This window comes from Lutjanus erythropterus, chromosome 1 (genome assembly GCF_056507025.1).
Source record: "Lutjanus erythropterus isolate fLutEry1 chromosome 1, fLutEry1.hap2, whole genome shotgun sequence".
NCBI classification, from domain to species: Eukaryota; Metazoa; Chordata; class Actinopteri; order Lutjaniformes; family Lutjanidae; genus Lutjanus; species Lutjanus erythropterus.
Window position 1 is genome coordinate 39,465,933 of NC_139317.1, and position 27,021 is coordinate 39,492,953.

Below are 27,021 nucleotides of genomic sequence, written 5' to 3' on the forward strand. Positions count from 1 at the left end.
CTGAGCAGTGATGCATCAAAGATTTCAGTTCTGGTATTACTGGATCTCAGTGCTGCATTCGACACAGTCGACCATAAGACTCTGCTCGACAGACTAGAAAAGTGGGTGGGACTTTCTGGTACTGTGCTAAATTGGTTTAAATCTTATTTACAAGACAGGGATTTCTTTGTGTCACTTGGCAATTATGAATCTGTGCGAACAAAAATGACATGTGGAGTTCCTCAAGGGTCCATTCTTGGGCCTCTTCTCTTCAACATTTATATGCTCCCTCTTGCTCAGATTATGGAATATCACAACATCTCCTACCATACTTATGCAGATGACACACAACTCTATATTACAGTGTCACCAGATGACTACAGTCCCCTACATCTGTTAAATAAGTGCATTGATGAAATCAATACATGGATGTGCCAGAATTTCCTACAACTAAACACAGACAAAACTGAGATAGTTGTTTTTGGCCCTAAAGAACAAAGATCAAAAGTGAGTGCTCACCTTGAATCCATGATGCTAAAACCTAAAAACCAAGCCAGAAATCTTGGTGTCATTCTGGCAATTACTAAATCAGCCTACTACCACCTTAAAAACATAGCGAGAATTAAAGGATTTCTGTCTGGGGAAGATACAGAAAAACTTGTTCATGCTTTCATTTTCAGCAGGCTGGACTATTGTAACGGTGTCTTCACAGGTCTGAGTAAAAAATCAATCAGACAACTGCAGCTCGTCCAGAATGCTGCTGCTAGAATCCTCACCAACACCAAGAGAGTGGAGCACATTACACCAGTGCTTAAATCACTGCACTGGCTTCCTGTGTGTCAAAGGATAGACTTTAAAATCTTGTTACTAGTTTACAAAGCACTAAATGGTCTCGGGCCTAAATATATCTCTGATTTGCTAATACGTTATGAAGCACCAAGACCCCTCAGATCATCTGGAACAGGTTTACTCAGTGTTCCCAGGATCAGAACCAAACAAGGTGAAGCAGCCTTTAGTTTCTGTGCTCCCCACCTGTGGAACAAACTTCCAGAACACCTGAGGTCAGCTGAAACTGTCGGTTTATTTAAATCAGGTCTTAAAACATTACTGTTTACTGCAGCCTACCAGTGAAGTGGATACGTTACATATTTTTAGGATAATCTGTAGCTATTGTTTTTATATTTGTCTACTGCCGCTCTTGTTTTATGTTTGCTTCTCTCTTTATATGCATTTCTGTAATGTTTTAAACTATTTTTTGTCCTGCTTTTAGCTTTTGTTTTTAATTATCTCAAATGCAATTTTAATGCTCTTTTATTGTTTCTAATTTAATGCATTTTCAAGTTCTGTAAAGCACCTTGAATTGCCTTGTGTATGAATGGTGCTATATAAATAAAATTGCCTTGCCTTGCCTTGCCTTGCCTATTGTTCTCTCCTGCAAATTGATTGAATGTTGTTGGATCAGTTCAAACAAAGTGGATCTTGGAAAATTAAGTGTTGAACTGCTGAGATGAACAGCGTTAACGTCAGGTCATTCAGGAAATGAAGGGTAATTAACTGTTTTTTTTTAATGACATACTTTTTAATCCTTGGCTATTGTGAAAGGTATCAAGTATTTTCAAGTCAAAAGGCTCAAGTCCAAATGAAGTCACGAGTCATTGGTGTTACAGTCCAAATGGAGTGGCAAGCCTTTCTTGATTTTGCCAAGTCAGCAAATTTGTGATCCGACACAGGTTGAGTCCACATCTCTGCAGCATGGTAAATGTTACGTTGTTTGTTTACATCTGTTTCTAACATAACCTTTGCATTCTCTCAGGAGAATTTAGGAATCAAAAGTTTAAACTTTTTAAACAGCCATGTAGCAAATCATTTGAGCTTGAGATTTAATTTGAGCTTGGCCTCAACCTTAAAAGATTTGACTTGAAGATTACCAGATCAGTCTTCTTGCAGCATTGTCTGTTTTATGCTGCAGATGAAGTGTCTTTTCTCACTGCAGTCCTTTATCTTCCACTGTGTGTTTTTGTGATCCATGGCGCCACAGTGCTGCTGCTGGTCTGGACAGTCAGGAAGGTAGGAGCTCGTCACGTCTTCTCCACTGATCCACAACCACTCACCAGCCAGGTAACGCAGTCCCACCCACACCTTCAGAAAACATGGAGAAAAACAGTCACAGTCACTCACTCCCATACTTTTATACTTTCAGTATACACATAAGATTTGTATACTGAATACAACTTGTAATACTGAAACTTTCACAGGCCTATATTCTATTCTATTCTGCTTAACTGGTGCCGCTGCATCACATAATATTAGCTACTTTGCCTTTCATTTGCCTTCGCACATCCACAGTGAGTGTGTCACACTACACACTTAGAGGACCAGTGTGTAGGATTTGGTGGCATCTAGCAGTGAGGGTGCAGACTGGAAACACCTCATCTCACTCTCCCCTTCCATCCACCTTTCTCTATTCCTTTTACAGTGACATAACCCGACAAACTCTGCAGAAAAACATCAAACCTCATCAGTGGTGGCCGTCCCTATTGTCCCTCCATCAAGCAGAATGGTATTATCATCTGGTAGGCTGGCGAGGTCATACAGGGATGCGGTCCTTGCTGCATCCTGCAGCCCTCTGCAGTGCTGCAGGGCCTCTTCCCATGTCTTCAGCTCCTGGACCACAATCATTCTTTCATCCATACACAAGAAGGGGTGACGAGCTGCACATTTCTCAGCTGCCCATGTGCGGCGTGACTTCACAACGCAAGTAGGTGACTTAGGTTCATCTACAAGAACAAGGAGAAGAATAATTCAAAATAGTATTAATTACATGCCTTTGAGTGCTGTGACCTGTGATGATTAAGGCCCCTTTACTATATCTGGTTGGTTGATCTCTAATTGAGGAGTTACGACCATCAATTGAATAATAATCTTGTGACATTTCATATTAATCAGATATATTCTATAGAACATTTCTCATATAAATTATTTTTCTTTTAATTAAAACTAATTATTGTCACACATGATCATGTTCAAATAAGGTTCATTCTTTTGTGACTACTTTATAATTACAGATGTCAGTTATGTGGTCCAGTTTTCTCCTGGGCTAACTATGGAAGGAGCCCTACATTCAAGCTAAGAGGTTCTATCAGGCTGTGCCTCGTGAAAATGGTCTTTTTCATTAAAAGCATACTAACAATGACAATGCTGATGCCAGGTATAATCATAAACATATAGAGTGCTGCAGGAGTGAGTCCTAAAAACAGAAATTAATTGGCATATTAGCACTTCCGTCTCCCTGGTCTCCAAGTCAATGAGTTTTTGGTTATTTGCCTAAAATAAGTTCTGTGGTTAATACAAGCTCAAAACTTTTTCACGTTTTCTTCTAGGGCATGAAATTTGTCAGTAAACACGACACTCATGAATTTTTAAATTTCAAAAAGGCGGTTAAACGAGACAGTGGCCATTAGAAGTCATCACGCTGAACACTGAACACTTGGTGGTGGTGACACTGAGTCAGACCACTGTGGTAGAGTTTGTTTACAGCTTAACATTAGTTTCTTTCCGTCTGCTTCAGATCAACTAAATCATTCAATTCTGGAAGTACAGATATTTGAGTTCAAATGTAAGGAGTAAAAGCTCAAACTTGTTAGGTAAATTAATATACAAGTAAAGTACAGATACCTCCAAAATCTACTCAAGGCCTGTAACGAAGTATTTGCTCTGAATAGTTTTAACATGAACCTGCTCACAACAAGGTCTGTGGATTATTTTGGGTAACTGGGTCATAATTTCTGAAAAGAGACATGTCTGTAGAGTGACTTTAAATTGTGAACTACGTTAAAAGTAGCAAATATAAACTAAAACCAGACCTGAGTGCAGCACTCAGTAAGCACACTTATCTTCTACCTGATGCTGCTCACCCTTATCCCAGGCGGTGAAGTTGGCTTCTTCGTCTGATTCACGCCACACCCAGACATCTACATTTTGCTTCACGCGTTTCAAACCAATCCAGCCTTCATACAAGATGAGCTTGTTTGCATCCTGTTCGTTTCTTATCACGACCAAGGAAGTATAGTGCTTTCTGCAGTAGGTCGCAGCCTTCGACCTGGTAGTCATATTGGAGAAGTGGACAACCTTTGCAATGGTCGGGGCCGAAGTGCCAGCACACAGGGAACAGTGGAGGACGAAGAAGAGGAGGACGAGGAGAAGACTGGGGATCTTTCTATCCATGTTTTCATCCGAAAGGCCTCAAAGCCATAAACTAATCCTATTTAAGGAGCCTTGTCATGGAAGAGTTTGGGAACTCCTGCTGTAATAGACCAGAAGGATTAGGTGCAAAGCCAAGGATAAAAGTCAGTTGGTCATCTTTTTCTGGTCAGCAACAACAGAGGATGAACTCTCTTTTGTAGGAGAAAAGATTCCCCTCAATACATTCATTTAACAGATTTAAAGACAAATACACAGTTATGAACCCAGAGTATATGTTCAGCAGCTACCACCAACAGCACAGTTAAAAATCTAACTCAAATGATCATTTAAACCATAAACTTAACACTGTTAATGCTTTTTCAAACAGTAACCAAGCCTGTTTCTATGTTAACACTCACCAAAAATGATGGCACCAACAAAGGGAGCTCAGCATGGTTGATTTTCTTTTGTTGAAAAGAGAAGCGACGTTACTAATTCACAGACAGAGCTGATTGAGGGCTGTTCATTACATGAGACGTTAGGTAACAGGATGAACCCCACATCACTTTTTTGACCATCAATTTACCTGATTTCCACCAAAACTGACCAATCAGAGCAGTGTATGAAAACAACGTAGTTCCCAGCAGTCTGAGTCATTCACCTGGACATCCACCAAACACAAATTTAATTGTTAATCTCTTTAATCGTAGTCAAATGGATTCAGTGAAGCAAATGAAGCAATGCAGAGCGAGACCAGAGAGCTGTACTCAAAGTTCTTGTCAACAGTCAAATATAAACATCTCATTTGATTTTCCTTTTACATTTACATGTAGATTTGCATGTCCTTTTTTTTCAGAAGTACAAGTACCCCAGACTGGCCAGCAAAAAATGGAATTTGACTGAATTAATTGGTTGAGATAAAAAAAACTGATGCATGACAGTTGACCTTGTGATGGCCACACTGTAGTGAGGCCTGCAGGAGTAAAAAGTAACATTTTGCCTGTCACGTTTTGCACATGGCTGCAACAACAACTGGACTTGAATTTAAAATTATGTTTGAGTGAGAGTTATAATGCAAACACTACAGGAACCTGTTTACAATAGAAGCACTTTCACCAAATACAGCAAGCCACAGTGTCTTCAATCTTTAACTGTTTGAAATACTTTATGGTTTAATTTTTCAATGCAAGTATGTTCAAACTTTACATAGAAGTACTTTAATAATTTCAATGTAAAAAAAAAAAAGATATAAGTTGAGAGAACCTAAAGCAACCAGCTCAAAGTCTATTTGAGTTTACTTAATAAGAGCTCTTATAATGTATCAACTTGGTTTAATAAATTCACCTGAAGTGTTATATTAAGCATTAGTAAATTAGAATTTTAAGAAAAAATTAAATATCACATTTGATGAACTGGAAACTATGTGTTGTTGTATACTACAGCATAAGTGAACTGAAGTACATAAGTAGATATGCATAGTAATGTTAAAGTCTGTGTAAAGTTTTTCTTCCAAACACATTTTGACATATTCAAAAAAATAGTTCCTGCAAACGTAAAAAGACTGAGAACTATGTAGTATTGAATTGTGGAGTTAGACTGTTAAACTGTTGGTCACCATTTCTTTGGATGAACCAGAAATGTGGCTTGGTGATGCAACTTATATAAGCCTTGTGTACCTACTCAAACATTTTGTCAGAAACTATTTTCTAACGTGGAATGTGTTTAAAAGAAAAACTCATTTTTTCATTTACTCAGACTTGAAGTTGTATCAGCATGTTCACCTTGTATGCTGACATTATAGCTCAAGGTGACGTTGCTGTGCACATGTACAGCTGCTTCATAGCGCTGAGGGCATGGCTGTAGCCTTGTCTTGTTTTATTGCATTTAAAAGTACGCCTGCAGGACCTACAGGCAAAAAACAAACATTGCTGCAAAGCAGAGGTTACACAAAGACCACGGGCACTGCTGGTTCGTAGAAGAAAGATTAGTAGCACTTTCAGCGAACCCAGGCTCTGAGACTGACATCTTTCTGCAAGGAATCTGAGGCCAAACTAGACAGCACAATGCAGACAAATGTGTTTTCAAAAGGATATCTTGCTTACACAGTAAGTTGTCTCACCTCTAGGGGGCTTGAGCTGTAATCCACAAATAGCCTTATCAGCACATGCTCATCAATTCCAAAGAAGTTTTGATCTTGATTCTCTACTCTGGTGGCTGTAAAGCAGAGCCTAACTAGATGCACAGAACAGTTGTTTCTGCTTTTCGAGGGCAAGCTTGCATACTTAAGCTAAACAGCGACAGTTTGAAAGGGAACTGTCCTGAAGCAGTTTGACAACAGGATCGACTGCAGTTTCAGGGTTTGTCAAAATGCTCTGAGAATGCCTACATACAGAACTTTTAACTTGCACCATGCAATAATTAGATCTATGGGAAAAACAAGTAAATGATTTATTGTAAACTTTCAGAATACATGAAAGAATCAGTCAAGTATGATTTCGGTCAGTTTAATTAATGTGTAGGCCTAATTGAGGAGTGCCCTTAAATTCACTGCAAACTACTTCAACTCACTTATTTTACTGAAAATTGTCAAGTAAATCCAACTTTTAACCATTCTTAATTTGGTTTCCTGATTTCATCAAAATTGCTCTACACTATATTAGGATCTCAAAAACTAATTTTATTGTTCAGCTTAAAAATTCATCAAAATGTGAGCCCACAGACAAAAATGATTGTAATACTGTAAACATATTTAATGAGACATGTCATAGCTTATGGTACATTTTGTCAATTCAGATTGAAATTTAACATTGTGACATGCTGAATTTTAAATGGATTTCTTGCTAGAAATTAATGTGCAATTGACCAATCATACAAACACAAAAATTTCTAAACAAATGCATTTTTTTTTCAACATTACTTTAAACATCTCTTTTTAAAGCCTCATTTTTTTTGACAAATCAAAGCAGAAAGGTCTCCTCTTCTCATCAGCTACATAGACAACACAGCTGAGCTGATGGAGATGATGTAGGATTTTAATTTAAAACAATGCGAAAATTAATTGTTTGAGGTTTACTTTGCAATAATTTCTATCACATTTTTTCCATTTATCACTGACCTACGGCAAAGATCCAGGTCACCTTATTGCTGCTGAATGGTAACTGTGATCGACTTTGCTGCCACACCTCTTCACCTTGATTTCTTTTTGTGTTGTCTCTAAAAACTAAAAGAAATTACACTCCATTTGAACACTGGCTTTTCACATTTATTACAGTAATACCAATTTATTTTAGCATCACTTTTTAAGACACACACAGACTGATGATGGTAAACTCAACAGCTACACAAAGTGGCTGCTGTAACTCAGGTATCTAATCTATTTGCTCATCAACTGTCCAATATTAGTCCAGCCCATAGCAGGGCACAATGACTGCCTTTGTGCAAGTGATCCCGCTCCATTTCCCCTCAGCTTTCTGGCACGTGTTGCTAAATTCTTTGCTAAACCCCAATGTTCTCTCTCCCAGTGAAGCACCTGTACGTCTGGCCTGTATGCACTGCAGCAGGTAGCGTGTTGATAACAGTTTTAGGTGGTAATGGACACCATCGTGTTAGGACTCAGGATCTCAATCCAGTAACCATCAGGGTCCTGAATGAAGGCCAAGCCTTTCATTTTACCTGTGAAGAGAATAAGAAGGGAGGGAGGCAGAAAATGTTTTGTTTTAAAATCGACATTTCATGAAAATGTTGGCTTTTTAAAGTTGTGTTCCAGATTTCGGTCAAAAAAAAATCATGATGGAATCACACATAAAAAAGGGTTATCAATACCCTGAGGAACCCTGTCTCACTTCCTGGTTAAAAAAGGCTGCAATATTGTTCAATCACTGGTAAACTTTATTTTTTTCATTAATTCATTAAACATATGTAGCGTATATAATGTAGCAAACTAGCTGCTCACACATTTCTCCCAGCTGAGACATTTCTTTCACCTTTGAAAATTAAAGTCAAGGATTTTCTTTACTTAAGCCCTAATTTCAATTTTAATTATTTTTCCATTTTCACACAACTTAGAATCTTAAAAGCTTAAAATCTGAAAAAGAAAAAAAAAAGTTCTTAAAAATCCATCAAGGCTGTCAGGTTTTATCAATTTAATCCATCTATGACCATCATATTCACAAAGGCCTCACATCTTACCATCATCTGGCTTCTTGACAAATGTGACTCCTTTCTCTTCAAACATCTGGCAGGCTACATTAACATCAGGAACAGCAATTCCAATGTGACCTGTCAAATGTCAGGTGTACAAACAGAGACTGTTGACTATAAATCCACACTACAGGATCACATATCCACAGTTTGCTCTAGTGAGCTGGTACGTACATACATACATTTTAAAATAACATTGAATGATGGATGAATATTTACTAAAATCATCCAGTCTTGGTACTGTTAAAGAAAATGTGTGTTTAATAATATTATTGCGGTTTCCTGGATTTCAATAATATATTACATGCCTAAAGATACAAAAACCCTTTCTTCTGGGACAAATAAGTCTTGAACTTGTAAATCAATTGTCCCATAACACTTCAAATTGAATTCGATTGGTCTTTTCTGCCCGTTTATAAAACAAAAATCTTACCAAAGCCACGTGGATCTGAGTTTCCGTTGTGATAAGACTGGCTCTCATCAGACTCCGAGCCCCAGTTACTGATGAGCAGGAAGAACAAGACAAGGAATACAACAAATATAAGATGAGACAAAAAATATATATATATATAAGACAGAGGAAGAAGAGAAAGGCACACAAGACAGTTCTCAGGGTTTCTAATAGATTCAACAAATTAAAATTAAGAAGAATTACAGAGGAGAAGTACAAAGTATATGCAACAAACTAGCTGGAAGTGTTCTGATTTTCTGTGGCTGCATAGTTTGCATTAATGCTGCAACTATTCATTTTCTTGATTGATCAATTAGTTGTTTGGTCCACAGAATGTCAAAAATGTAAATGGCAAGACAACATACTTGAAAACCAGAAAATACTCATGTTTAAGAAGGTAGAATGTTTTTAATTACTGTGGTGGACTAGGAAAAGCAAGAAGTCAAATCGTGGAGTAAAGTAATTTCATGTCTCAAGTGAAAACCAATTCCAGGACAGAGATCCTTACTGTGTCAGCTCAATGGTGGCTCTTCTGGAGAAGGTCCAGGCTGTCCTTTCTTTCACATCTGCAGGAATCTCCTTCTTGTCCTCGTAGCCCAAGAAGAAGAGAGAGAAACGCATGGAGGGGAAGTCGAACTTTTGCAAGAGCCTGGAAGATTTTGCATATCAGAGAGAAAACTCCACTGTAGTCACCAGATCAAGTTTACGTACTGGACACAGTCTCAACACACAGTGCCAAATACAACAACGAAAATGTTTAGGATTCATTGTGTCACTGTTTGGGAATGATTTCCTGTAAGTGGACATAAAGATTTATTTCACTGAGTTCACTTAACTGAAGCAAATACTAATACTCACGTCATGCCAAGGATTCTGGTGTAGAAATCCAAGGATTTAACTGGATCTTTAACCCGCAGCATAGTCTGCTGCATCATGAAATCCTAAGACACAGAAACACAATAACAGAGTTTTGCATACACATAACACTTTAAAAATACTACAAGAAGTTCATAACTGGTTATGAACAGTCTCAATTTAACACTGATATCTCCTCATGACCTATATTAGCAAATGAGACTCTCAGCAAGAAGACTGGCTTTTTCTACATGCCTGCCACTAGGTTGGATTCACCTTGAAATCAGATGAAACTATTTACAGCATACAAATCTAAAGAGCTTTTGTTTACATTTTCCCAGGAAAAGTTATGTTGTTAAAAATAAAAATGCCAGTTAAAAATAAGCAGTAGGAGCATTTTCTTTAGATATATACAGATTTATGGTCATGCTGCCAGTAGATGGTGTGTTATCCTTTCTTTAAAATGCAAATAGTCAAACCAAAAGGAGAAACCAATTTTAAGTGTGAATTTGGATGGGTTGCACAACAGTGTGTTAAATGGAGAACACAACTTTTTAGCCAGTAGGTTACTCAGACACAAAATCTGTCCATTCATCAACGTATACACACACAAAAAAATAAAGTTTAGAGTTTACAGTACAAATGCTTGCATGTTAGTCAACATAAGAGGATAGTGTCCCTGCCAATCTGACATGTACTCTGTATGTACATCTACATAGCTACTTCATGTGCATTTGAAGCATGCCTGAAAACTCCAGATCCTGCTACCATAGGAAAAAAATTAAAAACACTCAACAGCTGTTGCAACAATAATGCCAATAAGCAAGTGTAAAATTTTTTAACTAAAAAGCATAACTATTAACACTTATAAGAGGTACAGTAGTACAATGAGCCTTGCAGATAATTACAAAGCAGTGTATTATTCTTGTATTAGAAAGTTCAGAGAAGCCTTCACAGCACATTTGTTTTGCAAGGTAGAGGATCACCCTTTGGCTCTGTTGGCTCTGACTGAATTCCAGCAGAGAAAAAATTGTATGCTGGCATTCACTTGTGAAAAGGGATTTCGGCCTAACAGCACCTCTGTGCAACCAAGCTCATATAACCCAACCATCACCACATTTGTGTGAGATATTCATCAGTCAATATTATCATACTGAACAGATCTGGGCCTGTGTTATGAAGCCGGTTCGACATACCCAAGGTAACTTCAAGTCATCTGACTTGACTAAACCTAACAAAGGCAGTCAAGGATAATCGGTCATATGAAGCAAACCAATGAAATGAATTAAATAAATATAAATGAAGAGCTAAATATAGTATTAGACAAATAATAAAGAAGGCGATCATAACCATCATAATCCAGACTGAGAGAAACACTCCTGCAGCTGCCACATGCATGAGGGAGAGACAGCAATTTATTTTTTTTTAAATTGTGACTGTGTGAATAATAATGATAATATATTTATTCTGTTGTGCGCCTGTCAGGATCCTCAGACACTTTACATGAGTTAAAATGATCATGAACAAACTAAATATATATGTATAACATTCAAAATTAATCACACGTAAAAAACATTTCAATGCGTAAATTAATCGTCTTCTCACTGTGTCTCCAAAGACTCTCATGTGCTCACATCTGGGTATTTTCACAAGTGTGCCTGAAGTTTTCAGCTGGAGAAAAACATGGTGGCCTTACAATATCACTGCTCCATCATTAAAGCATGATTAAACCTGACTATAATTACATCTGTCCAGTCTGTTAAATTAATGTGTTGCTTATGTTTATCCTTGAGACAGTTTTAGTCTTATTCTTTCTGCAGCACTCAGTCATTTAATATCTTTGATGATCATCTGTCTGGCTCTTGGTGACGCCCACTGTCATTTAATAAAGTGATCTGATTGGTCAGCAGGTGGTCCTTTAACCTTGTTACTATAGAAGTTACCTCGCTAACCACAAATCCTGCTTCGTAGTACAGGCCTCAGTCCTGCTTGGATAACTTACCTTTATGCAAAAAAAATTACATGGCATGCCAGTGTTGACGTTTTCAAAACTGAAGTGATTTGCAAACACTACATAAATGCAGGTGTGCCAGTACCATGTCTCACAAAGGATGGGTGCTTGTAAAATACCTAAAAATTCCTGCACGGATCACAAGTTTGATTTGTGTTTTGATTAGTGAAATGTGTCAAAACTAATGTGAGGTGAGATTATCTCACATAAAACCTTACACAGATTGAATGTTGAAAATTTGGTGAACTTTGCCCCTGGTTTTCACCCTGATACTTCAACCTCTACTCTGTATATATGTGTGTGTGTGTGTGTGTGTGTGTGTGTGTGTGTGTGTATGTGTATGTGTATGTGTGTTTCACAGTTGGGTGTTATCTCTATGGTTGGCAACTGTTCCCCTTTCCTGTGCCCTTCCTCTAACCATGTTAAGTTTTCACAATGTAAAAATGTATCATACATTAACAAGAACTATTCAAGTACACACTGCAGCAGCATAACTCATTTCTAACAGAAGCAGTGTCTTTGGCCGTATTATCTGTGATTATGTGGAAACCTCTGAGCAAATGTACGGCAGAAAAGTTGCTGCAAGAAAAACTTGAGAGGTTTCTATGGATGTTTATCCAGGATTATAAAAGGTTTTATTTGTCAATTCAGATGACAACAAATCTAATCTGAGAATCTGCTGGAACTACCAGAGGAGTTCACGCATTTTATAAAGTCTTTTGCCTGGACTTCTTTGGAAGTGAATAACAGCCAGAGCAAATGCTCGCTAAACATTTTTGAACAAGTGCCTATGGCATAGCCAGTTTGGAAAATATAATGACCTGTCCTCAAGAGAAGTCAAACTCAACTTAATGCTGGGCCAAATCAGCATTATGGTTTCTCTCAAAAGGACAAGTAGTAAATGTAATACTTTATAAATGTATCTAATTATTACCATAACTGTCTCTGCATTCGCTTAGCCAACTGGTTTTAGGAGTAACTTAATAATTAATTGTCTGCAGGTTGGCCAGACCTATTTTGTACACAAATACATGAATAATATCTATGAATAAAGATCCACATTTTTAATGAAATTATACCCAAATCCTATCAGCCTGACTCCAAGCCAGATCAGCACACACATGCATATATACACATACGTATTTACTATAAGTATATTAAAATATAGGGAACTAACATAAGGTATCTGAGTTGCAATAAAGTAAATAAGGTATTGCATTGACTGCAGTAAATGCATATAAAGTAAAAACAGCACATTTATGTTGTATAGACAGGCAGGGAGGAAGAGGAGAGAAACTGAAAAGGCAAAGTTTGCGTTACCAGCTATATTTTATTTCTGATAATATAGTGCATGTAATTACACAAGGCCATTTTAGGACCTAGTTGAAAGAACTGTTCTGTGAAAACTGCTTTTAATGGTGGCTCACTTAACATTTATTGTATTATTTTGTAGATGCTTTAATATATTTTGCAATGTGTGTATATGGTTTTCTATGAGGAATACGCTGAGTACAGGTAAGTGGTTTGGTCGGCTGGTTTCATCACACAGATCAAGCAACCGTAGGACAGTGTCAAAGTGAGGACAGTAAAATGCATGATGACAAAAGCTGCAGCTTTCGTCAGCTCCAGCAGCTTACGCTTGCACCACTGCCCACATTATCCATTTCCAGTCGCGCCTGCTTTACGACGAAGTATGGGAGTATATTCTGGTGTGGCCGCGCCTACATACCGACTTTCTTAAGAGTGTTGCAGGCAGATCTGACGTTAGGAATAAACTTGTTGTGCGCACGCTTTGACATACTGCGTCTCAGCTCCTCCGCCAAGTTTGGAGTGAGTTTCTGTGCAGTCGACAAGTTCAGCAGTGAGTTAGCTAGCTTACACCGAGCTGCAATAAAACCACCCCACATACTTGATATCTGAGAGGTGTATGTCGCTCCACCGCTCCCTACAAGCGTCGGAAATCATGTTATACGTGACATTTTTACTTGTCAGCGGGGAACCAAAGTGCATTTAGTTAGGTGAAGAAACGTGTCCCGATAATATCCGTATACTCACAGGTTAACATGTCTGGGAGTGACTGGTTGGCCTGTCGGGTTGGCTGGATTCACACTGTCTGCTGGCAGTTTAACTTAGTTCAACTTCAACAGGGACAAAGATCATCTTACCTTGGTACATGGCTCTCCATCTTTACAAGCTGCTGCCGCTGCCTCGTCTGACAGACCTTTGTCGCTCATTTTTGCTCACAGACGATACAAAGCTGTACTGCAGCTCGGCCGGGCGGACTGACAGGGAGTGGGACGGGACTCCGCTCAGGGAATTGTAACACATAAAACCGGTACGACATTTCAAAATAAAAGCCACGAACATTTGGCATTTTATTTTATTTTAGTCTTAATGAACATTTTAGACACAGGCAACCAGCTAACAAACATAATAGACATTCTTATTCAAATTTTAACGATTTATTGAATATAAATCATCTAAGGATAATTCTACGTACTGGGATAAATAAAAATCAATGTACTTTAGCTCAAGCTGAAGTTAAAACAATTACTTTTAATATCACAGCGTGCATTCAGTTTTTTTGTTTGTCACGAGTGTCAATGTATTCGTGTTGTAGTTTTGGACGAACTTACAGAATCTTGCCCTATGTATGTGATACTGATTATAGCAAGCCGTAGTGGGCATCAACGCTTCAAAGGACTTTTCACGACTTTTGCCCCCTTTAGAGTTATATTAAAGACTGGTTTGATAATGCACATAAAATGCATATTAACGAAGCTAGTAATTCCTGAATTACATTTCACAAAGCAACCATGTCAGTGCAAGCAACACCTCCACGCATGCGACCAACTTTATTTTGAAAATCAATACAGGAAGTGTCTGTTTTTTTAATCAGTTGGCTCACCAAGACTGAGTATTATGTAACCGGGGAAGCTTGCAGTAGAATGTATAATTTACCCCTATATGTTCCACTTCACACACACTGTTATCAGTTTATTAGCATAATCTAATCATGCACTCATATAACATAATAGTATAACAATATTAGATTCATAATCATGTACAATACTACTTTTCATTATTATCACATATTACATTTTAATGTGTTATTACTTTTCAATATCACTGCCTGTTGGGGCACTAGTTTTTGCATTGCTCCTTGTAAACTTTAGATTTCACTCCATTATTTTTTTTCCCCTCCGTTCCTGTAATTTAGGAGCATCTCACACAAGAATTTCCTTTGGGATTAATAAAGCTTGCAATGTTCAGTATGATGCTACATCCTGTTATTGTAGTTTGGCAATAGTGTGTTAATACTGTGTACTGAAAGGTATAAATTATTTGAATCCATTACCACATTTACATTTTTTGTTTTAATACTCATTCCAATGTAATGCATTTCCTTTTTTTCCCCCTGTGGCATCATCTGACACAAATAATCAATGAGCAACTCAGCAGGTCAGTGATTCCCCAGTGTAACGTTTCCCCCCTCCAGGATCAAAAACAACACAGGACAGTTGGCCATGGAAATGACTTTATTATAGACAAGTTGTTTTTTTTTAATGGGAGAGACAGAAGGCTATATTAAAGGTTATTAACCATACATTTCATCACAGCTTTTGTCACTTGGCTCTGATGGATCCGAGGGGATTTATATTAAGCTGTGAACCATTATGAGCCACATACACCCCAAACTACAAGCCTGAGTACCTGCAGAGTTCCTGAGACAGTTTAGGCTGCAAGAGATGGGACTGCTGGCAGGCAAAGAGTACTTTTACCCAGGTTTTTCTTTCATCGGTACTTGTTTTTTTGTTTTTCCAGATTTCAAAAGGCCCAAACCTGCTCAATTCATAAAAGTTGACAGAAACTTAAACTGAAAGTAACTTAATTGGATTTTGTTTGGTCAATGTTAAGGAGGAAATTAAAAAAAGAAAAAATAAATAAATCAGAAGTTGTTTCCAATATTATCTAGCTGTTTTTACCAGTTTCCTAGCCATATTTTGAAAGGACACCAAAAGGTGACTCATTACCTGCCAGAAAGAGGAAAGATGTAATATTTGCCTGGTTTCTGGTGGTGCGTCCCATCCTAATACAAAGCACTGCTGGACAGTAAGGGTTCTTTTCACAGGGCCTAACGGAGAGTGAGCAGCCACGTCGGAGAGAAACAGTGCTACAACATTTCCTCTCATAACGGAATAGCAAGAGAGTAACGGAACAAGAAAAAAATTCTCTCACCTCCACTTTCTTTAAGATGCATTATAACAAGGTTAACATATGTTAAAAAAAACAAAAAAAAAAAAAAAAAAAACATAGTCCAGTCACCTCCATATCCCCTTTACCCTAAACACCAACAAGAGATCAGAAAAGAAGAAGAAATGATGAGAAAAGGTTGGGAAGCCCTTTTCGACTACGATGTTTATCCTCATCCTCCAGCAGAGCAGGTCTTTAGTAGCTACGTCCAAACAGGGTGTAGTACTGGGCAGGCTCTTTGCCGCTGACACACATCTGACCAGGCTGCAGCTTCTTCAGGGGGGAGAAGGGGATGCAGAGGCTCTTGGCTCCCATGGACGGAGCACCAGGCTCTAAGTCCTGGTCCCTAAAGGTGGACAAAGCACAGAAATGTCTTTACTGGATGAAATTAAAGCAAGAAATTGGGGATGTTGTGTAAAAATGTAAATAAAAACAGAAAGCAATGATTTGCAAAAAAAACTTTTCAACATATAGTAAAACAGGTTAATTTGTTTTTGTAAATATACACCCAACTTATTCTGAAAAGTGTTGCAGGCATCAAATTCAGAATGAGTGTCAGTCTGAACATTAAATATCTTGTCTTTGTACTGTTTTCAATTGAATACAAGTCAAAAAATATTGCAAATCATTGCACTGTTTTTTATCTAGGTTTTACACAACATCCCAACTTTTGGGGAATTTTGGATGTACAAAATGTTTGGAACTGGAGCTGTACTTTCTCAATGTGATGCCTGATGTGTTGTGTGAATGTGGACTGAGTGAAAATCTAGAACAGATACATAGAGACTTTTCTCCTCCAGTACCTGCATGACATGACTCAGAATATGTACATTTGTTTTTCTCCATCAAAAAGTTGAGCAAAGCACTAGCTACATCATGTGAGAAAGTGACATGTAGCACATACTTGGCAGTGGTTTTCTTGATCCAATCCTCACAATGAATTTCTCCACAGAACGGGATCTGGACAATCTATCAAGCAAGAAAAAAAAAAGTATGATAAATCATTTCCTCCAGTGAGGACAGTGAAACATTTTGTGCTGAGTGTGGGTTGTGTTACTCACCTTGCCCTGGTCCAACTCTTTCTGGAACTGCTCCATTGTGTCTACAGCCACCATGTTACTCTTCAGGTCATCTGAAGCTCTGACAAACACACACATAACACACTTTAAATCAATATTCTTGTATGTTTATGGACACCATGTAAGCATCCCTTCATCTGGCTGTAATTCTGCTTATTATTTACAGCTGGATCTTTCAGTGTGCATGCTTCACTTCTAACATACTGACTACGATTATATGCACTCTGGTTTTTGCCCTTATTTTGAAATAGACAATATTCCTTCTACAAATATTCCCATTTACATGCAGTCATGCATGCTCGGATTATGGATTATGGAAGAATGGAACAGCTGGAGTCATTTGACTTCTTTCATCAAAGTTGTATGTATATTTTCCTCCACTGGTGGCGGACTTGACTGTTTGAACCATTTATTATTTTAAATAATAATTGTTAAGAAGCTGATCTGGCAAACTTGTTGGGCAGTTAAGTCCAATATTGTCTTTTTTAGCTCTGGTTTTATTCTCTACCAGCTCCTGAGGGAAATATCTGGCTCTTTATCTGCTAAATGCTCTACTATGTTCACCAGCTGGTCTGCAGTTTGGGTTTGAGCAGGTAGTGGACAGAAGGTTTTTAGAGCCCTTTCACTGATAATAGCTGCCTACTGTAACCAAAACCAACAATATGAGAGTGGTGACGTACAATTTGCTGGGCAATATGCATATTTTACTTAGATGTACTATCATTTCAACTCCGCAATATCAATATTTTCTATGTGCAATTGGTGTAAATTCAACAGTTGAGTTGTTTTTATTGTATATATTGTTTACTGTTTTTATATTTCCACTTATTTATATTATTTATATTGCTCCTACTTTTTTATATTTCCTCTTGTTTATACTGCTCCTATTTTTAATGTTCATATAACCCTTCAAATTTCCCCAATGTGGGACTAATACAGGATTATCCTATCTTAAAACAGTAAAGTTGTGGGCTGGGCAGCCAAACAATGAACCGAAAACTCACTATAAAGCTGAGGGGAGCGGTGATACTTCTCTGTACGTTTATCACAGTCAGGGTTTTCGTGCCTTTATGCCATCTGGTTGTGATCATCAGTGCAGCTATCCTAAAGCAATGATGGCAAAAGCTCCTCCTGTCAGTTACATGTGTGAGTTATGTAATTCGTGTGTATGTGCAAGGGTCTGAATGACATATGGTCAACTGACCCTCCTATTCTCTTGTCTGTTTATGTATTTTTTGTGCGGTGGGAAAAGCCTGAAACTGCATCATGTGATACAAAAGCTTTCAGTGTCAAAATTCTTCCAGTGAGATTTAGAGCAGTGAAGACAGGTTTCAGTAGCACATTTCCATATTCTAATAACAACAAAACATTCCTTTTCTATTTGTCTCAGTTGTGCTCGACTGCTGATGTGTCAAGTTGTAACAAGTATAGTGTGTGTATAAACCTGGTGTGTCGTGCTGCATCTTACTTCTTAAACAGGCTGTTCTGGATGTCCTCCAACATGGCAGCCAGCTTCTTCTCCACCTCAGCTTCTGGAATCGTTGTCTTTGCGCCCGAGTCTCTCCTCACTGCGACACACTGACGCTGCTGCATATCTTTGGGACCCACTTCCAGACGGATAGGAACTCCCTGGACGAGACACACAAACGGACAATTGAAACAACAAAAACAGAGGAATGGCTATTGTCATCATCATTGCCTTCACGACAGTCCTGGGTGGTTGGCTTTTATCTTTTGAGCTCCATCTACTACAACTACTGTTATTATCATGTTATTTCAGACCTTTAGTTCCCAGTGGTTGAACTTCCAGCCTGGGGAGTAGTTGTCTCTGAGGTCAGTCTTCACCCTGATGCCAGCGTCCTGCAGCCTGTTCAGGTATTTAGAGCACTGGGCTAACAGTGCATCCTTCTCCTGCTCTGGCAGGGAGGCAGTGATCCCACATGGAATGATGACAACCTGGAAAACATAAGAAAAATAAACATTTAGTGATTTTTTTTCTGCATGAAGTTTGTCTTTCATCTATTCTTTTAATTCATGCAAAAAATAGGCACATCATTACACATCTGATAGCTTAAAAAAGAAGAATTGTCTATATATCTACTGTATTTCCATATCTGTGTGAGAGAAGTGTGTGCGTGTGCGTTTGTCTACCTGCAGGCAGGCCACTCTGGGTGGCAGTACGAGTCCCATGTTGTCCCCGTGGACCATGGTGAGGACACCGATGGTCCTGGTTGTGATTCCCCAGGAGTTCTGGAAAGCCAGCTGCTTCTCACCAGGCCTCTTCGGATCCTCAAACACAATCTCAAACATCTTGGAGAAGTTCTGGCCAAGATGGTGGGACGTAGCGCCCTGAGGAGGCACAGAGCAATGTCAAATCAACTCAAATTAATCACCGCCCGAGGGCAAGTGCGCTTAGAAGAGAATAATTATCATGAATCATTAGTGATCAAAGTTTAATCGGGTCCAGTGTTGTGATTTACGAATTAAACATCGTATTCTGCTGGATTCAGTGCTACTGGATGAGAGGATCCAGTGAAACACTTCAGTATCCTGCAGTACCTGAATGGCTCGGCCGCTGGCAGAGATGAACGCCTCCACAGTGGTGGTGTAATCTCCTCCTGCAAACTTCTCCTTCTCCGTCTTTCTTCCCTTCACCACAGGGATCGCCATCAGCTCCTCATACACCTTGGCGTACAGATCCAGGATCTGAAGCACCTACAAATACATAATGTGTAAAACACACAAAGACTTTTGCTACTGTGAATGTGCTGCACTATCACACATCTCAGCACTGTCACATCAACAACAGATGTGTGTTTACGGTAGCTGTAACGCAGCAGTGCCTGAGCTGTTACCTCCTCAGCCGCCTCCTCTTTGGTGGCAAATGCTGTATGTCCCTCCTGCCACAGGAACTCTCTTGTCCTCAGGAAGGGCTGGGGGTGTTTGAACTCCCATCTCTGGAGGGAGAGACAGTGGTGAGGAAAGAAAATGACTTGAGGGTGCCAGTCAGTTCTTCAACAAGGTTGTAATAAAACTAAATATATACAGTAAATATGTACAAGTAAGAGGTGTGAAATAGGAATTGTGAGTGAAGATGGTGTAGCTGTGACTGTAGGAGGATACTAACCACAACATTACACCACTGGTTGAGTTTGATTGGCAGGTCTCTGTGGGACTGGACCCATTTAGCGTAGGCAGGGTACATCACTAAAGCAAAAACAAAATATAAATAAATATATTAAAGCTGCAAGCAGTGTTTTACGGGCCCCCGCACCTCCGTGCCACTCGGGGGGCCAGCAGCCACGGCCTCGTGGCAGGATTCGTCCCAGGCAAAGAGGCTCCGGACTGTCACGGCCTTCAGACGTTCTCTTAAGGAATTCATTGTCATTTCCTGTTGCCACTAGGTGGCATTATGAGTATGTGTCCTGATTGTCATGTAGATGTGTTCAGACTGGGAATTTTATGATACTTGTGAAGTTTGGTGCAGACTGGACCATGTACACCCAAGTTATAGCAATTTTGTCTTTCATGGCAAGACACCAAAACTTGACGTCATGCTACAGCGACATCGTTCAATGCTGACCAAATCTTTTAATAAATTTTGATCACACACTTGTCTAGATGATACACACCCATTTTGAAGTCTATCGGATTATTTCTGTATGAGGAGTGCGTTAAAATACAACACGTGGAAAACGCCAAAAATGGCCACAAAATTAAAAATGGCCGACTTCCTGTTGGGTTTGGCCAATGGGTCCAAAAGGCTTTTTGTGTGTCTGGGTGTGATACATATGTGTCCCGATTTTCATGCATGTCGGTGAAATGTGCTGCAGGGCCTGCTGTTTAAAGGGCGTGGCCAAGGTGTCCAGAGGGTGCAAAATGCATCAAGAGAGTATAAATGACATGTAAAAGATATTGGATTTCAAAAATTTGACTAAAAAGAAAAGTTCATACAAAAATTCATGCCAGAAGCTGTAACACAGCCAAAATGATCACCAAGTTAAAAAAAAAAAAAAAGGGCTTAAGGGTTACGTGTGTCACAAGGAGCTGAAAAATAAAACTAGAGATTTGTACTGTGATGTGTAATTTTACTGTTATTTCTATGTTCTATGTTTTTTATAAAATGGGCACTGAAAAAAGTATCATTCGGTATTGAAGTCAAGATATCGTTATCTGTACCAGGAGTGAAAACTTTCTGGACAAAACCCAGCCTTACTTATAACTGTGATCTATAAATCATCTGTAAATTATGTATTAACCATATAAAGTATCAGTCAAAGTCTTTCATCATTCAGTGTTTGTTTTCCTACATTATAATGGAGACATCAAAACATATAAAGTATGGAATTACATGGAATGATGTGAGCAAAAAATGTGAAAAGAAGGCAAAAATATGCTTTTTATTTTTAAGAATCCAAAATATAAAAGACTCTCCGATACTGTCTTACTGACTGTTATTAAATCTGATTGCAAGTGCAGAGGACAGTCTGTGTGTGAGTCTTTTTGCTTTTGCACCTGTCAACCTGCAACAGAACAAACAAAAGAACAAAAGTTTTTTGCTCTTTGATATTTCAGATTCTTCAAAGTTGCTACGTTTTGCTTTGCACGCTGTTGGTAAAATCGCAACCATTTCTTATAAAAATTAAAATAAAGCAAAAAAGACTTAGAAGAATGAAAAGTGTGTCTAAACTTTTGACTGGTGCTGTAAGTAATAATAAAGCCGTTATGTCTTAGTAATGATTTATGTTATTTAAATTTATCATTACAAAGTGCCTTCTAAATCAGGTTTATGGATCACACACTCAAGTATCTCCACAACCTGAATCCACGTAATTAAATAATATAAAATAAGTAGAGAGGTGGATGTCTTTACATGTGGTGTAAAGATTTATCTGGGCCGAGTAAAGGAGTTTATATGAAAGATGTGAACACGCTGTGAGCAGGTGAAACTGGGTTTGACTCAGTTTTATTCTTCTCTTTGAAACCGAACCACTTTGTGAAATAAAACCAGGTTCTCAGCTTCACACAACAGCAGCAGAAATATTTGTTTTTATTTAAAATTCAGACATTTTCCTTTTATGGAAACTCAGAATCTAGAATGTTGCAGAATTCTAATTTATGCGTTCAGGTCTCACTGTGACATCATTTAGAATGTGACACGTCAAGGCCAAAAAACTAACAGCCAGCAGACAAACACTCATATCTTTTCATACTTGTTGGAGAAACTTTAGTGAAACTTAGTTGTTGATGAAAATATTTCTTGTTGGACAAACTTTCTTGTTGGAGAAACCTGTTCGTTAGTTAAACTTCAGGAACTTTTTAGTGAAAACTATGGATCCATTTCTGGCCAATTTAATTGGGAGGAGGAGGTCTGGTGGCGATGTAAGTACAACTATTTTATTTTACAAACTTTTAGCAGTTCTTATATGAATGTTATTCAGAGACACATACAGAACATCTGATTGTTTCAGTTTCAGTTTAATATGTAATTAATTATTGGCCCAAATAAAATAATATTAGTATTTTATATTCTCTCTGACTTGGTTTTCAAGAGTTTGTCTTGAAATTCCATGTAAAGTGCAACTTTTATCTTCTTCTGACAACTGAGCCCGCAAGTTAGTGTTTTGTACACTTTTTGAAAAAGATGTCTTTTCATCTCTCACTTTCAACCAAAATCAAAAGTTTTGTACACAACTGAAAAATGTCTTTAAAACCGCATTTTCTGGATGGACAATTGAACTAACTGTTGAAATTACTTCTAATTTATGACAGAGAGCTGATAACTACCAGAGAAAAGATGTCTACACTAGTGAGTTCAAGATCCTGGAGATGCAGAGGGCTGAGACAGAGTCTCTCAAACGTCAGTCAGAGAGGCTGTATGCACAAAACAGAAGATGCACCAATGCTGTGCTGGAGAGACTGCAAATCTCCATCCAGCAGCACCCCATCCCTCCACCTCAGCCCCCAGCAGTTCACAGACAAAGGCCTCAGTCCTCAGTTCGAGGACGGAGGCTCAAACCTATTGAACATGAAACTTTTTGTAATGGGAAGACAGTCAAGAGCCAAAGACACCAGAGGAGCCTTGAATCACTGGATGAGGAGCTGGACCTCAGTCCCCGGAGCTCCATCAGCTCAGTGGATGCTCACACTCCAGATGAGCTGAGGGCCATCCCACTGATCGAAAGTCCAGTTGAGGTGTCACCTCCTCAGACGCCTGTCACCCCGTCTCCACCTCCTCCAACACCCCCAAGAAGACTGTCCCGTCTCCCCGTGATGATGACGTACGTCAGTGGAGCAGGTAAGTTCTTCTATTACAAACTGATGAGTCATAACGGCAGAACTACGAACTTTGAATTTTTAAAAATGAGGTTTCTATTATTGCTTAGAATCATATTTTAATCCCAACAAACTAGAACTCAATGTTGAAATCCTGGTTGGAGCTCACTGGAGGTAGAAATGTGACTGACACGTATTTTGATCTTAATCTCAACAGACAAAGAAGTATATGGATGCAGACGCCAAACAGTTGAAGCTAAGGTAGAGGAAATACAAAGGATAATTGAAAACCTTAATGGAAACGGCGTCCACTATTCGCCTCAACCGCCGAAGGAACCGAAAAGGAACGCTGCAGTCAGGAGTGAAGAACTGAAGACAAAAAGACAAGTGAATGTACAGAACAAGAACACAAGGATGAACAGCCATGAACGCAGGGAGGAGACCATCAAGAACAACCACGTGCAAGATCCAGAATTCACACCTGTGCCTGCAGTGATGCCTGTCAGACCAGCTCCTCCCCCAAATCGTGCCCCGCAGAAGAAAACAGGACCTCGTCGCGGGACGACTCTAAAGCCCGCCAAGACCAGCAACGGAGGCAAGAAGGAAGACAGCACCCTCCAGACAGCCAACAGCCAGGAAGTCGAGCAGCTCCCACGGCTGTCTAACCCTGCGGAGGGTCTGTCCACATGCTTCAAGCTGATCAACACTGAGGACTGGTAAGACCCTAAACACAGTGCTGAAAAGATTTTATAGTCAGTCAGGAATAGTCATGGTTTTAAACAGAGATAGCTGTGGGCAGCAAGAAATGTTGTTTCAACAATTACTCCCAGTTTCAATGTTCAGTCTGCAGTCTTGCAAATTAGCACTTGTTTATGTTTAGCAGTGACAAAATTTGCAGCAGCAGTTTGAACTGAATATCATGTTAATGTGTTTTCTGAATAAAAGAACGGTTTAATAACACTGTCATCTCAACACAGGGAGAAGAAGACTGAGGGACTGCGAACCATCCGAATTCTGGCTCAAAACCATCCGGACACGCTGATGGTCAAACTTCATGAAGTTTGTCTGGTTCTCATAGAAGAAGTAAGTAAGACGTTTTCCTCTTTGTCTCTCTGTGTTTCTGTTCTCGTTTGTAGCAGCGTGACCGCTGACTGACGATGTTCCTTCTTACCCTCCAGGTTAAAAACCTGCGCTCTTCAGTCGCCTGCGCAGCGATGGACACCCTACGTTACTTGTATATCCACCTGCAGAAAGAGATGGACCCTCAGGTGGAGCGGACAGGCATCGCTCTGCTGCTGAAGATTGCACAGGCGTCTGGAAACGCCTTCATTCAGCAGCAGGCCAACATAGCCCTGGAGGCCATGGTGCTGAACTGCAGCTCAGGTCGAGTCCTGACCCCTCTGATAAACACAGGACTGAGGTACGACCACATCAGAGGATCCAAATCTGTGAATAAGTTTAGTTGCATTCAGTGGGAATGAGATATGAATGCATTGGTTTGTCTTTGTCTTTCTACAGCCACAAATGTGCAGCAGTGAGAGCCGGTGCCGCTCAGCAGCTCCACCTGCTGGCTGACAGACTGGGAGCGGATTCCATCTTAACAGCAGGGAAGAGCTCCGCCCAACGTTTCCTGAAGGCCGTCAGCAAGATGTCCCTGGACGCTGCCGCCGAAGTCAGGTAAGTTGTCAAAAAATGTGTCAGATGAGATGAATTTCGTGGTTTGTGTGAAAAATTGTCTTTGCTCAGTCTTTTGCTTTGAACACTGAGGTGCTAAATAAGAAGCATATCTCTCTACAGGCCCCATGGACACACCATCCTCCAACAACTGGCCCTTCACAAGGACTTCAACAATCTGTGGAGAGACATCATCGCTGACAAGGACCGAAGCGTGCTGGAGAGGATCCTGAGGACCGCGAAGGCGTGATAGGAGAGGAGAACACAAAGAGCAGGAATCAAGTATCAATATCCAGCCCTCCCCGTCTGCTCTTTGTTTGCTCAAAACCTTTAAAGACATTTGTAGTGTTGCAGTCGTGTTTGTATGTTATGCAATTTCCGGAACACTTCCATTCACATAAGTAGGGCAAATAAAGGTACCAAATAACAACTTTATTGGTATCGATATCACTTTAAGACTGGGCTGCACCAACAAAGATTAATTTAATCTAAGATTTGTTCCAAAACAAAACAAAACAAAACTTAGATTAAGTGAGAAAATCCACATTTTGAATTAAGCAGAGCTCTGTTGCACAATTAAAAACCAATCTCGGTTTAGTAAATACAAGTTTATTCATGTGAACCAAACAGTTTGATCAAAATGCTTGCATACCCAAATTAAAACAAAGAAAATGTGAAAAAATAAATTTGAATGCTGTCAGGACCTAATAAATATAAAAGAGGGGGAAACAATCAAGATCTGCTCTGTATTAAAATTGAATACAGAGCAGATCAATTAATTAATTTGACCAAAAAATGTTTCCCTGTTAAAGTTACTACTGGATGACAGTTTAAATTAGTCTTGGTTTAGAGTAAAAACTAAACTAAGGTTTAAATTTAACTTTTCTCCATTTTAAGCTAGTTTAAAAGTTTGGTGCAACATGTTAAAAAGTCAAACCATGATTTAATTAGGTTTAAAAGTGAATCCTTGTTGGTGCAGCCCAGCGTAAGAGTGCAGGTCCTGGTATCATCTTATTAAAACGGTACCCAGCCCTACAGGGCGGCACGGTGGTGCGGTGATCAGCCCCGTCACCTCAGTTTGCATGTTCTGGCCGTGTCTGCGTGGGTTTTCTCCGGGTGCTCCGGTTTCCTCCCACACTCAAAAAAAAAAAAATCTTAATCTGGTTGTGAATCTGGTTGTGAATGATCCATCTCTTCTCTTTACCAATCTGATCATTGGCTATATGAATTTGCAACACTGCTATTTTTAATAAATTATTCTAATTGGCATATTGTGTGTGTTTTAATTTTGTTTATTTTGATGTATCTGACAGAAAGATTCTTTGGTGAGTTCACAAAAAAAATGAAACATCTGTTGTGTTTTTCTGTGGGTTGCTGCTCCATCAAAGAGGGAGAATAAACATTACTGTGACAATTTCACCACTTGAGTTCTACAAAACATTAAAGTGACATGACATTTTGTATTTAACATACTGTACTAGACATAAAACTAGTTTTGTTTTCAATGACACTCAGTATAAAAGGGAATTTGTAAGAAATTACTAATGTATTTGGATAAAAAATAGAGTGATGAGGAAAGAACACTCATTTGCTTAAATATTTTAATCAATATTTTACTTGAAGTCAGCTACAAGGAACTTGATAATTCACCTGAATCTGAAAAATAAAACTGACCAGTTTACTGTAGCTGACATTTAATGGTAATAGAAACATTACTATGATGATAACAAGTACTTTTTCATTACTCTAACCTACATTGAAAGTTTATTTAGAGTTGAATGCTGTGTAGCTGCTTACTTGGGTAAAAACAACTAAGTCATGTGACTGAATTGTTGGAGTTAGGGTTACTAAATATGTAATCTTATCTGAATACATTTGGATTACTTCAAAATTAAGCATTGAAAATATTATAACTTATTAAAAATTGATTCCACAAATATTATGTTTTCTCTTTAAATATCTTAAAACATTTTCAATGCAAATAAAATGCATTTTGCACATTCAGTAGTTGATCAAAGCAAATGACTCACAAGAACAGTACTGGTACAAACTACAGGTGT

General features: G+C 38.9%; 4 protein-coding genes across 5 annotated transcripts in view; 1 reads left to right on the top strand and 3 right to left on the bottom strand.

The window, feature by feature from the left end:
* Window positions 1-1,405: 1,405 nt before the first annotated feature.
* LOC146333261 (lymphocyte antigen 75-like) lies at window positions 1,406-5,675 on the bottom strand. The gene is made up of 4 exons (XM_084725025.1): window positions 4,581-5,675; window positions 3,894-4,282; window positions 2,494-2,756; window positions 1,406-2,118 (listed from the first exon to the last, which is right to left on the bottom strand). Exons 2-4 carry the CDS (start codon window positions 4,201-4,203, stop codon window positions 1,912-1,914), a joined length of 780 nt encoding a protein of 259 aa, XP_084581151.1. The 5' UTR covers window positions 4,204-4,282; window positions 4,581-5,675; the 3' UTR covers window positions 1,406-1,911.
* A 1,726-nt stretch (window positions 5,676-7,401) lies between these two features.
* Window positions 7,402-14,003, bottom strand: glo1 (glyoxalase 1). Its single transcript, XM_084721662.1, has 6 exons — window positions 13,844-14,003; window positions 9,671-9,753; window positions 9,321-9,461; window positions 8,795-8,862; window positions 8,350-8,439; window positions 7,402-7,833 (listed from the first exon to the last, which is right to left on the bottom strand). The coding sequence occupies exons 1-6, from the start codon at window positions 13,910-13,912 to the stop codon at window positions 7,742-7,744; spliced, it is 543 nt and encodes a 180-aa protein (XP_084577788.1). The 5' UTR covers window positions 13,913-14,003; the 3' UTR covers window positions 7,402-7,741.
* A 1,196-nt stretch (window positions 14,004-15,199) lies between these two features.
* eprs1 (glutamyl-prolyl-tRNA synthetase 1) overlaps window positions 15,200-27,021 on the bottom strand; it is a 35,106-nt gene continuing 23,284 nt past the window's right edge. For both annotated transcript variants that reach the window (XM_084721683.1, XM_084721674.1), the window contains 9 exons: window positions 20,139-20,218; window positions 19,867-19,968; window positions 19,571-19,726; window positions 19,163-19,360; window positions 18,794-18,967; window positions 18,480-18,640; window positions 16,994-17,072; window positions 16,837-16,901; window positions 15,200-16,278 (listed from right to left, as the gene is read on the bottom strand). In XM_084721683.1, the coding sequence (XP_084577809.1) occupies window positions 16,128-16,278; window positions 16,837-16,901; window positions 16,994-17,072; window positions 18,480-18,640; window positions 18,794-18,967; window positions 19,163-19,360; window positions 19,571-19,726; window positions 19,867-19,968; window positions 20,139-20,218 (1,166 nt within the window). In that variant the 3' untranslated portion in view covers window positions 15,200-16,127. The remainder of the gene's footprint in view (window positions 16,279-16,836; window positions 16,902-16,993; window positions 17,073-18,479; window positions 18,641-18,793; window positions 18,968-19,162; window positions 19,361-19,570; window positions 19,727-19,866; window positions 19,969-20,138; window positions 20,219-27,021) is intronic.
* Window positions 22,343-23,410, top strand: LOC146333264 (uncharacterized). The gene is made up of 2 exons (XM_084723577.1): window positions 22,343-22,393; window positions 22,784-23,410. The coding sequence occupies exons 1-2, from the start codon at window positions 22,343-22,345 to the stop codon at window positions 23,408-23,410; spliced, it is 678 nt and encodes a 225-aa protein (XP_084579703.1).

Coding starts and splice junctions, on each gene's coding strand:
- LOC146333264 (XM_084723577.1), top strand. CDS start 22,343: ATGGATCCATTTCTGGCCAATTTAATTGGGAGGAGGAGGTCTGGTGGC. Junction 22,394..22,783: donor GGAGGAGGTCTGGTGGCGAT/GTAAGTACAACT, acceptor AATTTATGACAG/AGAGCTGATAACTACCAGAG.
- glo1 (XM_084721662.1), bottom strand. CDS start 13,912: ATGAGCGACAAAGGTCTGTCAGACGAGGCAGCGGCAGCAGCTTGTAAA. Junction 9,462..9,670: donor ACCAGAATCCTTGGCATGAC/GTGAGTATTAGT, acceptor AAAATCTTCCAG/GCTCTTGCAAAAGTTCGACT. Junction 8,863..9,320: donor GCCACCATTGAGCTGACACA/GTAAGGATCTCT, acceptor CCTGCTCATCAG/TAACTGGGGCTCGGAGTCTG.
- LOC146333261 (XM_084725025.1), bottom strand. CDS start 4,203: ATGGATAGAAAGATCCCCAGTCTTCTCCTCGTCCTCCTCTTCTTCGTC. Junction 2,757..3,893: donor CTTCACCGCCTGGGATAAGG/GTGAGCAGCATC, acceptor TTGTTCTTGTAG/ATGAACCTAAGTCACCTACT. Junction 2,119..2,493: donor GGACGGCCACCACTGATGAG/GTTTGATGTTTT, acceptor TGTTTTCTGAAG/GTGTGGGTGGGACTGCGTTA.